The sequence below is a fragment of the Ipomoea nil genome, unplaced genomic scaffold, assembly GCF_001879475.1.
Source record: "Ipomoea nil cultivar Tokyo-kokei standard unplaced genomic scaffold, Asagao_1.1 scaffold0302, whole genome shotgun sequence".
Lineage (NCBI taxonomy): Eukaryota > Viridiplantae > Streptophyta > Magnoliopsida > Solanales > Convolvulaceae > Ipomoea > Ipomoea nil.
The window spans coordinates 744,149-760,554 of NW_017616730.1; the positions used below are offsets into that span (position 1 = coordinate 744,149).

At 33.6% G+C, this 16,406-nt stretch overlaps 1 protein-coding gene across 1 annotated transcript; it reads right to left on the minus strand.

The window, feature by feature from the left end:
- LOC109160504 (protein TRANSPORT INHIBITOR RESPONSE 1) lies at window positions 1-3,320 on the minus strand. The gene is made up of 3 exons (XM_019308793.1): window positions 2,686-3,320; window positions 1,429-1,921; window positions 1-1,176 (listed from the first exon to the last, which is right to left on the minus strand). Exons 1-3 carry the CDS (start codon window positions 3,138-3,140, stop codon window positions 379-381), a joined length of 1,746 nt encoding a protein of 581 aa, XP_019164338.1. The 5' UTR covers window positions 3,141-3,320; the 3' UTR covers window positions 1-378.
- Between the last annotated feature and the right edge of the window lie 13,086 nt (window positions 3,321-16,406).

Sequence of the window (16,406 nt, forward strand, 5' to 3'; positions counted from 1 at the left end):
TCCAGCTGAAGAATATTCATCAATGCAAACCAACAAACAGATACATAAAGATATGCAGAAGTCTGCGATAGTTACAATGGTGAATGTGCCGAGGAAAATGAGAGTAACTCTAACTGATACAAACACAGAAATAATTGTCTTGAATCTTTATTACTTTGTAGTTAATAAGTGCCTTAAGACTAGCTCAGCTCGAGTACAAAACAAACTGGCATTAGAACTCTATAGCCTCCCCGTCGTTCATTCAGCAGCTTCAACCTCCCTCCCGCCTGCTGGCCCTGCCCCGTACTCTTCAGCCATGGAGGCAACCCTCTACTCCTCGAGTCCTCGTTCTCTTCAACCACAGAATGTGTCACTTAATGTTTCATTGTTATGTGAACCTTAAGAAAACCTCAATGCTGCGTCTTCGTGCATTGTCCAAACAAATCCAGGCGTATCGAACCTTGGACCTGCAACTGTTCGGTAAATGTAGAGTTTCTCGACAGGGTCATCTTCTGGCCTTGAATTTGGAGGGCCCCTCTCATCTATAACTTCGACGTTAAGCCTAGGCATCTTTTGGCCTAAGAGCTTACATGCTCTAAAACTTACTGAGCAAGAAGACATCCAAAGGGATCGCATTTTCTCCAGCTTTGCAGCATTGGCCAAGAGAGCCTTATCCCCGAAAGGGCAGTCTCTGATCTCCAACTTCCGCAGGCTTTCACACCCTGATAGCACGTAATGGAGGCCCAGATCATTATCCCCGGCAAAAGCTATAGAGAGCATCTCTAATTTCTTAGCATGACTCCCGATGTACTCAAACACCCTATTAGTGAGCAGACCAGAGAGGGAAAGCCGCCGCAAATCTTTGCAGTGTTGTACAATGGCCCCAAAACCAGTATCTAGAGGTTCTAGGGTAAGATAATCAGGAGCTCGAGGCTCTATAATGCAGAGACGGAACCGGATCATATTAGGGCGGTTCCGAGCAATCGCATCTAGTGCTGCATTTGTCATTTGGCGGCAAAAGTATAATACTGACTGCAGCTTGGGGCAGCCCTCGGAGACAGCTACAAGACCCTGCTCTGTCAAAATTACATTCGGATCCGCTCCAAAAGGGTCAGATGGGAAAACTCTGAGTTCTTGAAGATCCTTACAAGACGCAGCAATAGCCTCTAGACCAATATCTTCAATGTAATCCAGTACCTGCAGTTGCATATCTCTCGTGAGTTCAGGGATGGATAGTAAGCGGCTAGAAGAGCTTCATCTAGCATGGATAATAAAAACAAGCTGTTCAAAAACACACAAGTAGTACTCTCTATAAGATATGAAACTGTTTGTGTGCATTAATATTTTGATAGTGGCAATATCCTTCCCTAACCGTTGGATGATATGGATATACAAGGATTAATAATAATAAAAAAGCAAATCAATATAGAAGAAACACATAAAGCATACCCATAGCCGCTGCAAGTTGTGACACTGGCTTACAAACTTGAAAAGATCCGGGCTTTGAATAGTAGCATAGCTTAAATTCAAAGACGTAATTCCATAGCAGACTGGATATATTGCTGGAAGGTAAGCAGGAGTCACGTCCCAAAACCCAGACAAACCCTTAAGTTGTTTACAGCCTGAAAAAGCATCTGCCAGGTTGGAAAATGTATCGGAACGGACCTCAGCCGAGAGGGCACCTGTGCCCAACTCAACCAACTGGGGAGCACGGCGAAGAAGGATGTGAAGCTTCTCTAGTGGGAGGGCACGGTTGAGGCGAAGCGTCCTTAGATTAGGACACCTGGAAACCAATCGCTCCAGAGCTGAGAAGCTCACCTCACAGCTCAAGCAAGTTATGTCAAGAGACACGAGCGACGTGCAGTTCTCAGAGATATGACTAAGCCAATACCCACTTAGGTCCTCCACATCACACTCCCGCAGGTTTAGTTCCTTCAAATTCCTGCAACATTACACGATTACTAATTGAACTGCAACAACTTAGCAATGCACATCAAAAGCAATGTATCAAAAAACTTACAAACACTCCATAAAATAGCAAATATAGTATATTTTTATTAAAAATGAAATCAAGAACTTCTCAAAATGTTCCCTAACTCAAAGAATGGAACCGAAACTAACATAAAACTCTTGCTATTTTTAGAGTCACTAGAGAAACCCGCAACCACTACACATCACACAAGAGTGTGCAGAAGGCCAATAGGTCGGTCCCACCGCCCAACGAGGGTGAGAAGGCCAATAGGATGCTCTCGTGCTCCCACGAGAAGGCCAATAGGCCGGTCCCACAGCCCGATGAGGGTGCAGAAGGCCAATACGATGCTTCCACTATGAGAGGAGGCTAATAGGTCGCTCCCATGGAGTCGAACTTGTAATACCAAGTCAACAGCTCCAACATAAATCTCATTCAGTCCTTCAATTAAAGGTTGCTAATAAATGCAGGTATAGATAGAACACTATATTCAAACTCCTATCTGAAAACAATAAAATGAAAGGCCCAAAATTTTGAGTGAAAAAATACCTAAAACTCTATTTGTTGAGTAAGATAGTGAAGCAAAAATAGCGATGTTCCAAAAGTTATAGGAACTTTACTCCACCCACTCCAAACACAAACAAGACACTCAACTACGCACCGAAAGATTTGAAACTTCAGCAACATTAGCGTCTAAATTTATCCCTGAAATGAAGCGTGAGGAAATATTGACCGACCTGCAATTGGCGGTTATGGCGGCGAGTCCATCCGTAGTGAACCCCTCGCAAAACGCAAAGACGAGGACCTTGAAGTTCTTAAAGGACCTGGCGATGAGCTCCAAGGTCTCGTCCGTGACGACCATTCTCTTGAGCCTAATCTCCTCGAGCCAAGGGTACGCGCGGGACATGGCGACAACCCAGGGGAAGACGAAGCCGCCCCAGTTCTCCGGAACCAGATTGAAGTCCGCGAAATGAGGCTTCCCCTTGAGCTCCAGCGATCGGACCTCCGGGAAGCGGCGGATCATGATGCTAGGGCTCACGGCGTAGCAGTTCCCGACGAATATCCTCCTCCGGCACCACCTCTCGATCTCGAACCACGACTTGCACACCAGCGACACCGCGTTCCGGTCCTTGTCGGAGCTCAGAAACGAGAAGACGTGCTCCAACACTTCCTCCGGGAACGAGTACGCCATTGTACGGTGCAAAAGGTGGGACACAGGTAATTCCAGAGATGAACTCCTTGGCGCTCGGATCAGTGCTCGTGAAACTTCAGATCTGAAGCCACATTAACAAAGCTTAGATTTGCTGAGGAGAGAGAGAGAGTGAGAAACAGAGAGAGAGAAACTGCAGAGAAGATAAGGTTTTATTAGTAAGACGTCCATGTTATGGTGATGACTGATAGACTGGGTACTGCGGTCAAAATCTAACCATGGTTAACATTATAGTCAAGTGGCTTGCGTGGGGACCATGCCTGCACCCTTGTGGGGCTTACACGTGTCCCCCCACTCCATTTATTGCCCGTCCGATTAACGCCGTCGGAAAATCCAACCAGTCACGGCTTATCCCTTCCCTGCAAAGCCCAACCGCTGATATCATCCCTTCCCACCGTCAACATGTTACAAAACTAAAACTTTTTTTTTTTAAACGCTATTTAAGTTAACATTTCAAAATAAACTCTTATTTTAAGCTATAAACTTATTTTGAAAATATTATTAACTAAAATTTATAATTTATTAGTAGCTTAAAATAAGTTATAAGCTTCTAAATAAACTATATCAAACAGAACATAAACTTATTACTCATGAGACTAATGAGATAAAAGCCAGTGATCTTATGTTCTAGTGGCACGAAGTGACTCTTTCGAATGAGAAGTTATGGAACCGATTCTTAGTGGGGACGGTGTTGATTTTTTGTGCTGCATATTGACCAAACTAAAATAAGAAAAAGATACTCAATAACTTCGAACAATTGGTGAGAGAATTATAAATCATTCAAAATCCTTGTTAAGATAACAATCAATCAACTAAAATTAACGAAAACAAATCAAGTAACTTAATCAGTGAGTTACTAATACAATTAATTGTAAGGTTAGAGGTTTAGTTACGGAGTGTAGGTAATTTCGTCTTTTGTGAATAAGAGATTCGGACATGTCACAAGGTAATTGATGAGGATTAGGAGGGGTGATTATCTAGGATTCTGAGAAGGGATTTGAATTCAATAATTATGGGATTAAAATGAGGGGGCTGATGGCTGGTAATAATTGTTCCAACTCAATGATAAGCAGCACTTGTTCAGCTGCGAATTTACTGCTTAACAGCGACCAAACAAAAGTAGCAATTATTGTCATCACAATTCAAACCATTATTGCTACGATGATGTTAATTAATAATGCTTCCTTTTTTTCCCAATCTTCAATTTCTCACACCAAACCAATAAATTTGTCACATCACAAGTTCGGTTTTATTTGTTTTTAAAAATTTGAATCCCCAACTCCAGACCCATGTAAATTCAGTAACTCAGCTAAGCGTACAATGAGCCCTCCTCAAAGTTACTCCCACATTACTGCCGGTGAAACTCAATCTCGTGTCATTGTTCTCAAATTTTACACATGTGACCATCTGAGTTGTTCATGCGGGCAGAGTTCGATTCTTATCAATCTATTATCGGTTGATCTCGTTGCATATGTTTTTTTAATATGCTTTGCAAGTTATTATACAATAACGGTGTTTATTTAATGTTCACTATGATAGTGATTGCGGGTTCCCTCGTCAAAAAATAATAATAATAATAAATCATTCATACGCCGAGCCATATTTGATACACCCTCATAAATGACAACTAAAATATTTTAAGAAATAATAATTCCAAGTTTATTCATTTTGGCATTTACAGCAACCTACCATGATACCATATTCCCCCCATAATGTATGTAGCCACCCCCACACACAAAAAGAAAAAAATTGTCACAAGAGAAAGAAAAAAAAAAAAAAACAATGCTTAATACTTTGGTGGGTATAATATAATATAATATAATATATATATATATATATATATATATATAGTCGCCGGTCGTCGAATTTTTGTCGGAGATGATGTTGGAATCAAAATGACCTGTAATAGCATGTTATTTATTAATATTTAAACTTTATTGCATCAATATAACATGTTAAATTGCGTAATTGCACTTTTAAAAATTTAGGAAACTAATTGACTTTTCAGGTAAAGTTTAAAGACTTGTTTGATCTTTTTTCTGATATTTTAATGAGACACTTAAAAAATAATCATGATAATTTTAGACTAAAAGATAAAAATATAAAACTTGTAGCCTTATGAACAAATAAATAATTGAAGGCAATATTGCAAGAATTATTGCAAGCACGTACATGTACGGTCTGTATAAACATCAAAGTACTTCATACTATACTAAATATACGATGCTGACGACATTATAAACAGTTGCTAGTTTGCTACCTTTAATTGGCTAATGTGGTCTACGAGTACTTGCTCGGACCCCTATTTAAAACAATACAAATTATTTTGTCTCATTTTCTTTAATTTATAGTCCTTCTATCATATTGTATGTGTTTGGTTCAATTAACTAGTATTAATTAAATTTATTTTAATTTAATTTTACATAATGATAATTTAATTTATATATTTATAAATTACATCAAAAGTACGGTTAAACACTCAAAAAATTAAAATATGTTAAAATACTAAATAAAATAAGCAAAGAAGAATAAATTGATTGACTAATGAATAGTAAACATGACATGTAAAATGAGACATAAAGATTATTATTTAATAACTCGTATCGTTTTTGCACAAATTCATTATTTAGCATAATATAAATAAGCTCATTATTTTTCACGTGTTTTCAAAAAAAATAGTAATATTTATTATAATAATTGTTGACACATAATATAATAACTACATATACATAAACTATCAACTGCAGATACAGAATGTGTCAACTATAAATACAGAATCTGAAGGTTATTTTTGGACCAAAATTTATAATATAAGGTAAATCCTGATCCATGGTATAATTTACCGTATAATTTGGAGGGGGTGTAGTTTACCAGTTTACCCCAATGTCGTAGGGGGCACGCGGGTGGGACTTTGGCGCTAAGGGGCGGCCTAAAATGGTCCAGTTTTAACGTGGTATGACGGAATCGTCCCTGCGATGTTAAAGTTGTTTGGCTGGTTTGGGGAGGGAAATGAGGAGGGCAGTGTTGTCAGTACCACATGGGAATGAAAGGGACATGGTATCATGGGTGGTGCCACTGCCCCAGAATGGACTCCATAGAACTGTCCCTTTCTATGCCCAAAGCTGATTGTCCAAAATACTCACATTTTTAAAATTTTTCTTAAAAAAAAAACCCTCCACACAAAAATAAAATTAAATAAAATCTGTACTGATAATGCTACAAACTATATATTAAATCTATTGTATAATGCACATGCTCCCTGTTTTGAGTGAATATTCAAATGTGTTGTAAATTATTCTCTTTAGTTCGTGACGTTCTTGGTGAAACGGATTACTGTATTTAGATCGCGTACAATATAATGAAAATGTGTAGAATAGGAAAGGAGAGAAACAAGGTGTAGTAGTAATATTTTATTGGAATAAGGTTCAAATTGGCCACTGAACGTAACCTGAAAATGCAATTAGGCCACTGAACGAAAAAAAAGTGCAATTAGGCCACTGAACACTTCAAAAATGTGCAATTTCACCTGATAGCAAGTTACCCTCAAGTTTAGCAGGTTATCTGCTTACGTGGCAACTGAGTTGGCATTTTTAATAAATTTTAATAAATTTTAATAATAACTTTTTATTAATTTTTTTTTTAAATAAAAACGACTTTATTTTATTTTTTATTTAATTTTTCCAATTTTTTATAAAATTTATTATTAAAATTAATTATTAACAATTATTTAAAAATTATTAAAAATGTCAACTAAGTTGCCACGTAAGTAGGTAACCTGCTATCCGGTAAAATTGCATACGTTTGGAGAGTTCAGTGGCCTAATTGCACATTTTTTGAGTGTTCAATGGCCTAATTGCACTTTTTTTTCGTTCAGTGGCCTAATTGCATTTTCAGGTTACGTTCAGTGGCCAATTTGAACCTTATTCCTATTTTATTCCAACAATAACCACTATACAAACGATACAACATATATATATATACACTAGTTACCACACGAGCATTGCGCGAATAGTCCAATGCCCAATGTGTATTTTTAAATTAGTGTTTTAGAATTTATCAAAGTATCATGACGTATATCAGTGGCAAAAATGTTGGATTTACTGGTGGAATAGCAGTTTTAGATGGAAGCACATCACTAGATAGTACCCACACATAATTTTTGCAACACAAAACCCAATTAATTGGTGTGATCAATGTTTCTTCATGTTGCCACTTCCGCCATGAGTGAATTATATATTGATTTGATCTAGTCCCATGATGTGCTTTACTACAATTTTAGTGCCTTGGTGCAATGCACCTTAAAAAACATAACTAAATCCTCATTCTCCAAAAAAGACAATGATAATATGCATAGTTTCTCATCTATGTTGGTCACATGGGTGAAGTTTGGAAACAACCACCCGGGATTGAGTCTCACCCGCGACAGTGTAGGAGCAACCTCTCAAAGTGAGGGGGCTATTTGTTTGCCGAAAACAAAGATTTAGCCTTTGTGTTAAGTTGAGTTTTTACGCTCATTTACATATTTTCAAATACTCTATCGGGTCGGGGTGTCCATTATGACTGATACAATAAATATATAATATGCAAATGTAACTATGACAATAATAATGGTGACAATAATTCTACGACCGTTATGACTATTATATATTGAATGCTAATAATGTCCATAATAATATCTTTATAAAGTTTTGAGTATATTACTAAATTATTGAAAATTTGAAATTGGAGTACAAACTTGTATCAAGTTATATAAATTCACTAGCTAGGTTTTAAATAAGCGGCTGGACTTGTCACATGCATATAATTAGACTAATGAACTTAAAATTTATGTAATTAAATCATTAAACAGATAAATTATGAATTATGTGTTATTGAGATACACATAATCGACCACGGGGTCCCAAGTGTAACATCTCTTTTTTTTTTCCCCTTTTTTTTTAAGGATAACATCTCCTTTTAATCATGGGAGAGACATATCAAAATCAATTTAAGCTCTCATGAACTTATTAATTCTATCCCAAACGGATAGTCACAAAATTGTATATAATAGAAAGAAAAAATTGGTCACTATGTAAAAAATTCTATATTTAGAGCAATTTCATCTAAGTTGGTCAGTTGATAACTACAATACTCTAAGTTTGACTCCTCGAGGGACAGATCTATTGGCCTTCTTGGTTTGAACTGGTTAGTTATGGACAACTTATGCTAGTTTACATCCTTATAATTTTGCCGGCTAGGATTACATTATATAAATTTAACCAGTGCATACTATTATGTAGTGATTGCGATTTCATGGTAATTCAACTGAACACAGAGGCTAGACTTTTGCTGACTGCGCACAAGGAGCCATTCACTTTAAGATATTGCTCCCACACTGTCGCGAGTGAGACTCTATCTCGGGTCATTGTTCCCAAACTTTACCGACCAACTGAATTGCTCATGTGAACCATTTTGGAACAATATAATATTCTCCTATTAAGGTTTATAAAATTGCATTAATTAAGAGAGTAGTAAAACACACACAGAGTCACGCAGAGGGTTGCTGAGTTGTATTGCACGTAAAATGGATATTATATTGGTGAAAAATAGGGTATTAATGTTAGTTACAGCATAACAATGGGATTTAATTATTGAGCCCACGCTTGGCTCTCCGGGAATCTCTCTTTCCCCTCGAGTGGGATGTTACTATTGCTAATCTGCTGCCAGCGCCACCCCAACTCCTCCGCCCACCGCCACTTAAATTCATTACATCAAACTATTATAGTAATACCCTTTTTTTTTGGCTAAAATATGTATTTTCTGGTTCTAGTATAAGAATCATAATTTATTCATTCAGTCACTCATTTTGATAAATTTAAATATTTAATTGTACTTTTTAAAAATTTAATGAACTAATTGTACTTTTGAATAAAATTCAATGGTGTGTTTGCTCTTTAGAAAAAGATTAAAAAATATAGTAAGATTGGGAATTAGGGGGATGAATGGTAATGAGTAGTTGGTGTACAGTACATCGTAAGTCGTAATCATTTGTACTTTGGTATTTAATGCAAGGTTTAGGTTTATTAAGAGTTGTTTGGGGAGAGAATCAAAGATATTACGGTGCACGTGATTGGAAAGCTATGTTCCATTATCTTATTGTTAATGCCACCTTTTTAATCAGCTTAGTGGGCGGAGCAAGTGATTAACTTTCTTTTTAATTGTTATCATTGTCAGTGTCTTATAACCCCATAATCACTTTCATCGCATTTTCCCCTTTAATTAATTACCTTTATTTATAAAATTATCTTTAATTTACAAAAAAAATTCTCAATCGCTATTTGAAGGTGTGCTTCAGGTGTAATTCTCCTTGTGAATCTAACCAATATGCTTTACATAAAGTTCGCACTATGACCTTAACTGATATATTCTCGTCGAAACCTGTTTTGTGATTTTAACTGGTACATTTTAAATGATGTTTGTCTCGCGTCTTTAACCAGTAAATTATGAGTGAAGTCTATCTTGTGACTCTAGATATATTATGAGTGAAACTCACATCATGACTATAGTCGGTGTATTATTTGTGAAGTGTACCAATGTATCATGTAACCTTAATTAATAAAAGATCATAATGAGATAAATTAATTTAAGTTATTTATAACCAAGTGACTCAAATTCACAAGCTTAATACGCAACCCAGGAGTTGAACTTTAAGGAATAAAAGTGTAAAATTGAAGGAGAAGACTAAATGGGGGATTTATTTATTTTATCGAAATCACAATCACAATTCACAACAACTGACGTTGAGCTCAGCATTTAGCTGTACTTGCTGAGTTTTGTTTTAGTCGGCAAGCAATACTAAATATGAATTGATTAACAATATTATAAAAATGAAGAGACAAATAATGACTTGATTATTAAATCTAAACAACCATAGTAGCATACCAAGGGTTGAAAGGGCATTTTTTTTTTCAATTTAATATTCAGTAACATGTCATTATAAAATATTACAGGGGTGTTTGGTAAATAGTTATTGGCTGATAGCTATTAGCGTTTAGTGAGTTTGATTAGTTAATAATATTGACTGATTGTAGAAAGATGTTTGGTAAATTAGTTGTTAGGTGATAGCTAATTATATGGAAAATGACTTTTTCATAAAGCTAATCGAAAAAAATGTTTTGAACATCTTTTTAAAATTTAGCATTTTGGACAAATACAATGTTACATAGAAATAAAAATGTTATATAAAACTATAAAATTTTATATCAGTCTGTTATCTATTTAATGGATCACCCTTGATTGAGATGGGACTCTGACTCTCTTACATGAGACCTTTCTTATAGAAAGCAATAGTTTAGTTAATTCAATTCATAAAAGGTAAAAGCACACTAATTGATGACTTAATAGTTAATATACACTTAAATAAGAAATTATAAACGCCATATCATGCGATATTATGGGTGCATTTGAAAGAGGAGAAAGGGATAAGTATGATGGTAACCAATGATTCAGAATATACCAAAAGAATGGCCTGCGAAAATAACAAAATTGGACCCACAAATTATAAGGCAAAAAGTAGTGGAGGACATATAATATAATATAAATCTAACACACATTTTTGCATTCATTCGTTCATGAGATAACATAAGAGAAGAAAAAGAAAAACGAAAAAAAGAAGAAGGAAAAAGATAAACAAGTCAAAAATTAAATTGTTGAGTCATATATTATTGTGCTCATGACGACTCACTCCCAAAACTGAAGGGTCGCTAAACTGCGGGAGCCCACTCAACATCCCTGATTGTCGTGGGCCCCACTCCGGGTCCACTACTCTCTTTGTCCATTTTTCTTATTTCAAATTGTTAAATTCACAACTTCAAAAGTCCTCCACACTTTGATTCGACAAATCATTTAAGAATATGTAAATCATGATGTACTCAATAGTTCAACAGACATGACTAAATCACGTTGTCCACTTTTAACAAGGTGTTTGGATGACATGAATTCTAATTCAACGAGCTAGAAATTACAATATTTCGTTTGAAGGAATTGCAGTTCATGAGTCTCCCTAAGAATTGGAATCTAGCACATCTTAGAGAAAAACAAGAAAAATGATAAAATTGCCCTCTATGATTATTATTATTATTACACAATAACATTTTAGTCTTTATATTATCACTTCTTTTATTATCATTCCCAATAATTATATTCATCCCTATCAAAAAACGTAATTTAAATTCTTACTCTATTTTCACATTATTCTTTTATTACTCAATTACAATTATTTCCTCCATAATTCTTTCATTCCAATCAAACGCCCTGTAAATCTTTAATCCGCATTTTGCGGGTTATGAGTTATTATACATGAAATGAGTTTACTTAGTGCATACTCTCGAATAATGGATGTGAGTTTTTATCGTCACCCAAAAAATTATTTTATCATTATTGTTTATTATTTTTATTACCAAGTTTAATTTTTATATTGAACGGCGTAATTTGTGGTAATTATTATAATTTTTATACTTTATATAGTGAAATGATTTATTTTATTATAAGTTAATTAAATGTGAATATGTAATCATCTTAGTCTTGTATCGTCTCGTCTCATTATATGAATATGTAAAATAAAATGGTACAAAAAGAGCCTCTCTTATTCATTTGGATTAGGTAATGTTGACCATTAAACCTCCAAAAAAACATATAAGTCTTTGATTAGTAATTTATTTGTGTAACACGTGTTGAAAAGTATTGCATATATAGATATTAAAAAAGAAAAACAAAAATATTATCAAAGCACATCTTATTCAAAGAAGGTGTAGGATGGTTCAAAGTTAAAATATAGCATGAGAAATTGGAAAATGCTCAACTTTTGACATTATAAATAAGAGAATTTCAAAAAGTAGGAGCTTTGATGTGAGGTCCCAACATCCAATCTTATATAACTTATATTAAATATTAATTGCTTTTTGATAATCTTCTTCAACTTCTTCCTTCCTTCATTCATTCATTCATGCCTGCAAGCCTGCACTAAGTACCACCTAATTTGTTGACTAGTCTCCCTATCTTCTTTTTCCACCCTAATTGATTTGATGCTAATCTTGTTAGATCTCATCCAACCTTAACTTTGATTGATTGATTGGACTATACTAAATCCCCCCCAATTTTCTTCACATATTTATTTGTTGTTCAAAGTTATATTTGATTTTGTAAACTAATCAATTATTTTTGTTAGACAATAAGGTGTCATGACCATGTCCTAACTGTAAGACGCACATTTAAGTTCATACCATACTCAATAAACTAATAATTTATTTGTATCTCAAATAAAAAGGAAAATACTTTTTTTGTCTTTTATTTTTAGCTTAAATGTAAATTTATACTTTAATTTTGTGTGTTTTAGATATAATTCTCCGATTATTATGAAAATGATTCATTTGATCAATTGAGGATTAAGTCTACAACTTTATTAATAATCAATGATTATATATGAATTGTAAATAGCTGAAAAAGTATATCTACATGACGATCATAACTGAGGAATTAGTAAATATATGACAATTTGAAAAAATAAGTTTGAACTACAAATTTAATAGTTCCTTACCGCTCTTACCCTAGAGATTAGTAGATGATGTAAATAGCGGGATATGCATCAATTAGTTTACATCCCTCAAAATGCTTATACATTAGTACCACGACAATGTCAAATTCATATTTTTATTTTTTGTTATTAGTATTTAGTAGGATCCAAAACTTGCATTCTGCAACGACTAAAAAAAACTTATGAACTTATTTTGATTGATTGATAAATTGAATTGTATCCCGAACATCAAAATTCTTCATCGTTAGCGTGGTAATATAAGTAGATTCCTTTTTAACGCAAAATAGAGTCAACCAATTAATGATAACAACTGATCAATAAATACACATAATTTTATTTGTCATGTCATATGGTGAAAGATGTTAATTTCTATCTATAACTTTATCCTAAATATAGATGGTGAAACAAATGCATTGTATAGTGAATTGTTTCCAAACTCGACCAGATACTTTATATGAATATATTCTTTAGTGAATGTGAACTTTTCAAATTTTCATCCCCACTTTTCTTAGAAAATGAAGAATTTTCTATTAGAAAAATTCTCCAAATATAGAAAGGAGAGAGAGAATGGGAAGAAAAATATCTACTATTAGCAATGAATTCGGATGAACAATACCCTTTTACCTTTTCCAATTTTATTGTTTTGCACTTTCTTTTTAAAATTTTTATTTTTATCATGAACACATGTTTTAATTTTTCATTTACTTTATCCAATATTCTTCTTTATAGATGATGAGAGAATGCTGCCCGCAAACATTATCTGCCCCCAAATTGTTAAAAAGACCAATTGAGAGATGAGTTCAATTAAAAGAGTATTGATAAGAATCAAATTTTTGATATTCTAATACAAAAATTATGTCTTATCCATTTGGTCTCCTCTTTACACGATTTAATTTTACTTGATTTTTGTTGCCAAGTTCCCAAAAAATATGGTTTATAGTTGACACATTTTGTATTCGCAGTTGATAATTTCTGTACGTGTAGTTATCATATTATGTGTCAGCAATTATCCAAAAATAACCTTCAGATTATGTATCTATAATTGACACCTTCTATCTGCAGTTAATAGTTTATGTACTTGTAGCTATCATATTATATGTCAGTAATTATCAAGTTATTTGTCTACATATACTGAAACGGAACTGTAGATACAAGATATGTTCACTAAAAGTATAAAATTTTTGAATTAAGATTCACAATGCAATATGAACTTTGGTACATGGTATAAATTGTCCTTCCACCTTTATTCAAAAGATCAAACCAAATCATGTCAAATTTATTGGGCTTATATTGAGAGTTACGGCCCACGTATATTGTGATGTTAAATGATACGGAGTACAATTCACTAGTCCAATATCCATATTGGATTTAAGATTTTCAGCCCATCCCTAATCTTAGTCCAATCAACTTGGCCCGTGGCCCAATTTTTAATTTCTAATCTTAGAATTGCAATCCTAGATGGCTATTGGTTTATGTGTAAGCCCACCTAAATTATCTTTAACATGCAATTTTTGGACCATGGTCCAATTGCTCAGACGTTATGCCATGGAACCGTGTTCACCATTCATGGTGAACACGGTTCTAACGGTGTTAGTACACTGTTATCTTCTCTTTTTTTTTTTTTTTTTTTTTTAATTAATTGCGTGACTTTTCTTCTTTATTTTCACATTTTGCGGTTTCACTTTAATTTGAGGTGAACAAAGATTTCGGACATTCATAAATTATGAATTCATGCCTGCACATTCACTTTGGAACCATGCCTACACATTCCCGTCCGAAATCACGGACATTCATAAATTATGAATCCATGGCTGCACATTCACTTTGGAACCATGCCTACACATTCACTTTGGAACCATGAGATTATGAATGTTCTGTTATGAGATTATGAATTTTCTGTTATGAGATTATGAATTTTCTGTTATGCGATTATGAATTTTCTGTTATGAGATTATGAATTTTCATTACATTCATAATTTCGGACATTCATAAATTATGAATTCATGCCTGCACATTCACTTTGGAACCATGCCTACATATTCCTGTCTGAAATCACGGACATTCATAAATTATGAATCCACCATGCCTGCACATTCACTTTGGAACCATGCCTACACATTCACTTTGGAACCATGAGATTATGAATTTTCAGTTGTGAGATTATGAATTTTCAGTTGTGAGATTATGAATTTTCAGTTGTGAGATTATGAATTTTCAGTTGTGAGATTATGAATTTTCAGTTGTGAGATTATGAATTTTCAGTTGTGAGATTATGAATTTTCTGTTATGAGATTATGAATTTTCATAGAATTCATAATCTCATAACAGAAAATTCATAATTTGATCAAACGCGCGCCGTTAATTCCACATCCGCGAATTTTTTTTTTTTAGCCTAAAAACGACGTCGTTTTGCCTTGTGTTCACCATTCTCGGTGAACACGATTCCATGGCATAATTTGCGCCAATTGCTGTATATATCAAGAATACAAAAAACATTATTTATATACAGAATTTACATTATTTGATAGTATACATAGTAATATACTTTCAATACTCAAATAATATATTTTAAAATAATCTATTTTGTATACTAAAATATTGTACTTGTTATTTATAATCAACACAATTATATAGACCATAGTTCATAAAATAATGATTGCGTAAATTATACATGGGTCATAATTTACTATACGTATAATGGATCATAATTCAAATTATTTATCTGTAATTAACATATTATATATTTTTAATTACAATATTTCAAGTTTAATTTTTTTTAAAGAGAATCGTGTATTTTGTGATGTAGTTATGATTATAAAGCGAATTTTGTGAAAAGCCTGTTTCTAGCAAGGCTGAGTGCTTTTCAGGTCGTTATATCATGGACCGCGGTGCACGTGCATCGCGGTCAAAACGGCGCCGTTTCTTTAAGTAAAGAAATGACGTGCCGTTAGTGTTAACGGAGCGCGAGTTTTTTTTTTATGTTAATTACCAACTGACACTACAGTGTATCTAAACCGATACTGCCTCACGTGTTATTTATATTATTAAATGAAACCCCAGTTATATCAAAATGATACTGTAGTTGTAGCAAAATGAAACTGCAGTGTATATAAAATCTATATCTATATATATATAAAAATAAAATCCTCCTAATCAAGTTTTCCCCCCAAAACTTAGGGGCATTTTTGTAACATCATCCAATTTATATATATATAATATAGATAGATAATATAGATGGCATATTTACCATATACGAATTTATTATATATATAATATAGATAATATAGATTGCATATTTATATATGCATATTTCGTACAGGGTATTCAATAGTAAGAGGTAAATGTGCATGGTAAGAGGTAAATTTATATGCATATTTCTGAAGTTTATTTAATAAAATTAGAAAATAAAAAAGGATACTTAATTCAATGAAAATGAAAAAGAAAAATGAAAGATTGTTCAAAAAAAAATCTATATCTATATATATATAAAAATAAAATCCTCCTAGCCAAATAAATTATTATACTTTCCTTTTGAATTACTATTTTCCACCTATAAATAAAAATTTATAGACTTTGGCATTCATTCATCTTCCCTCACACTACCGATTCTTCATGATTTTCAATATATTTCTACGTCTTCTTCAATTCTAGCAAAACTCATTCACTTAATCTCTACT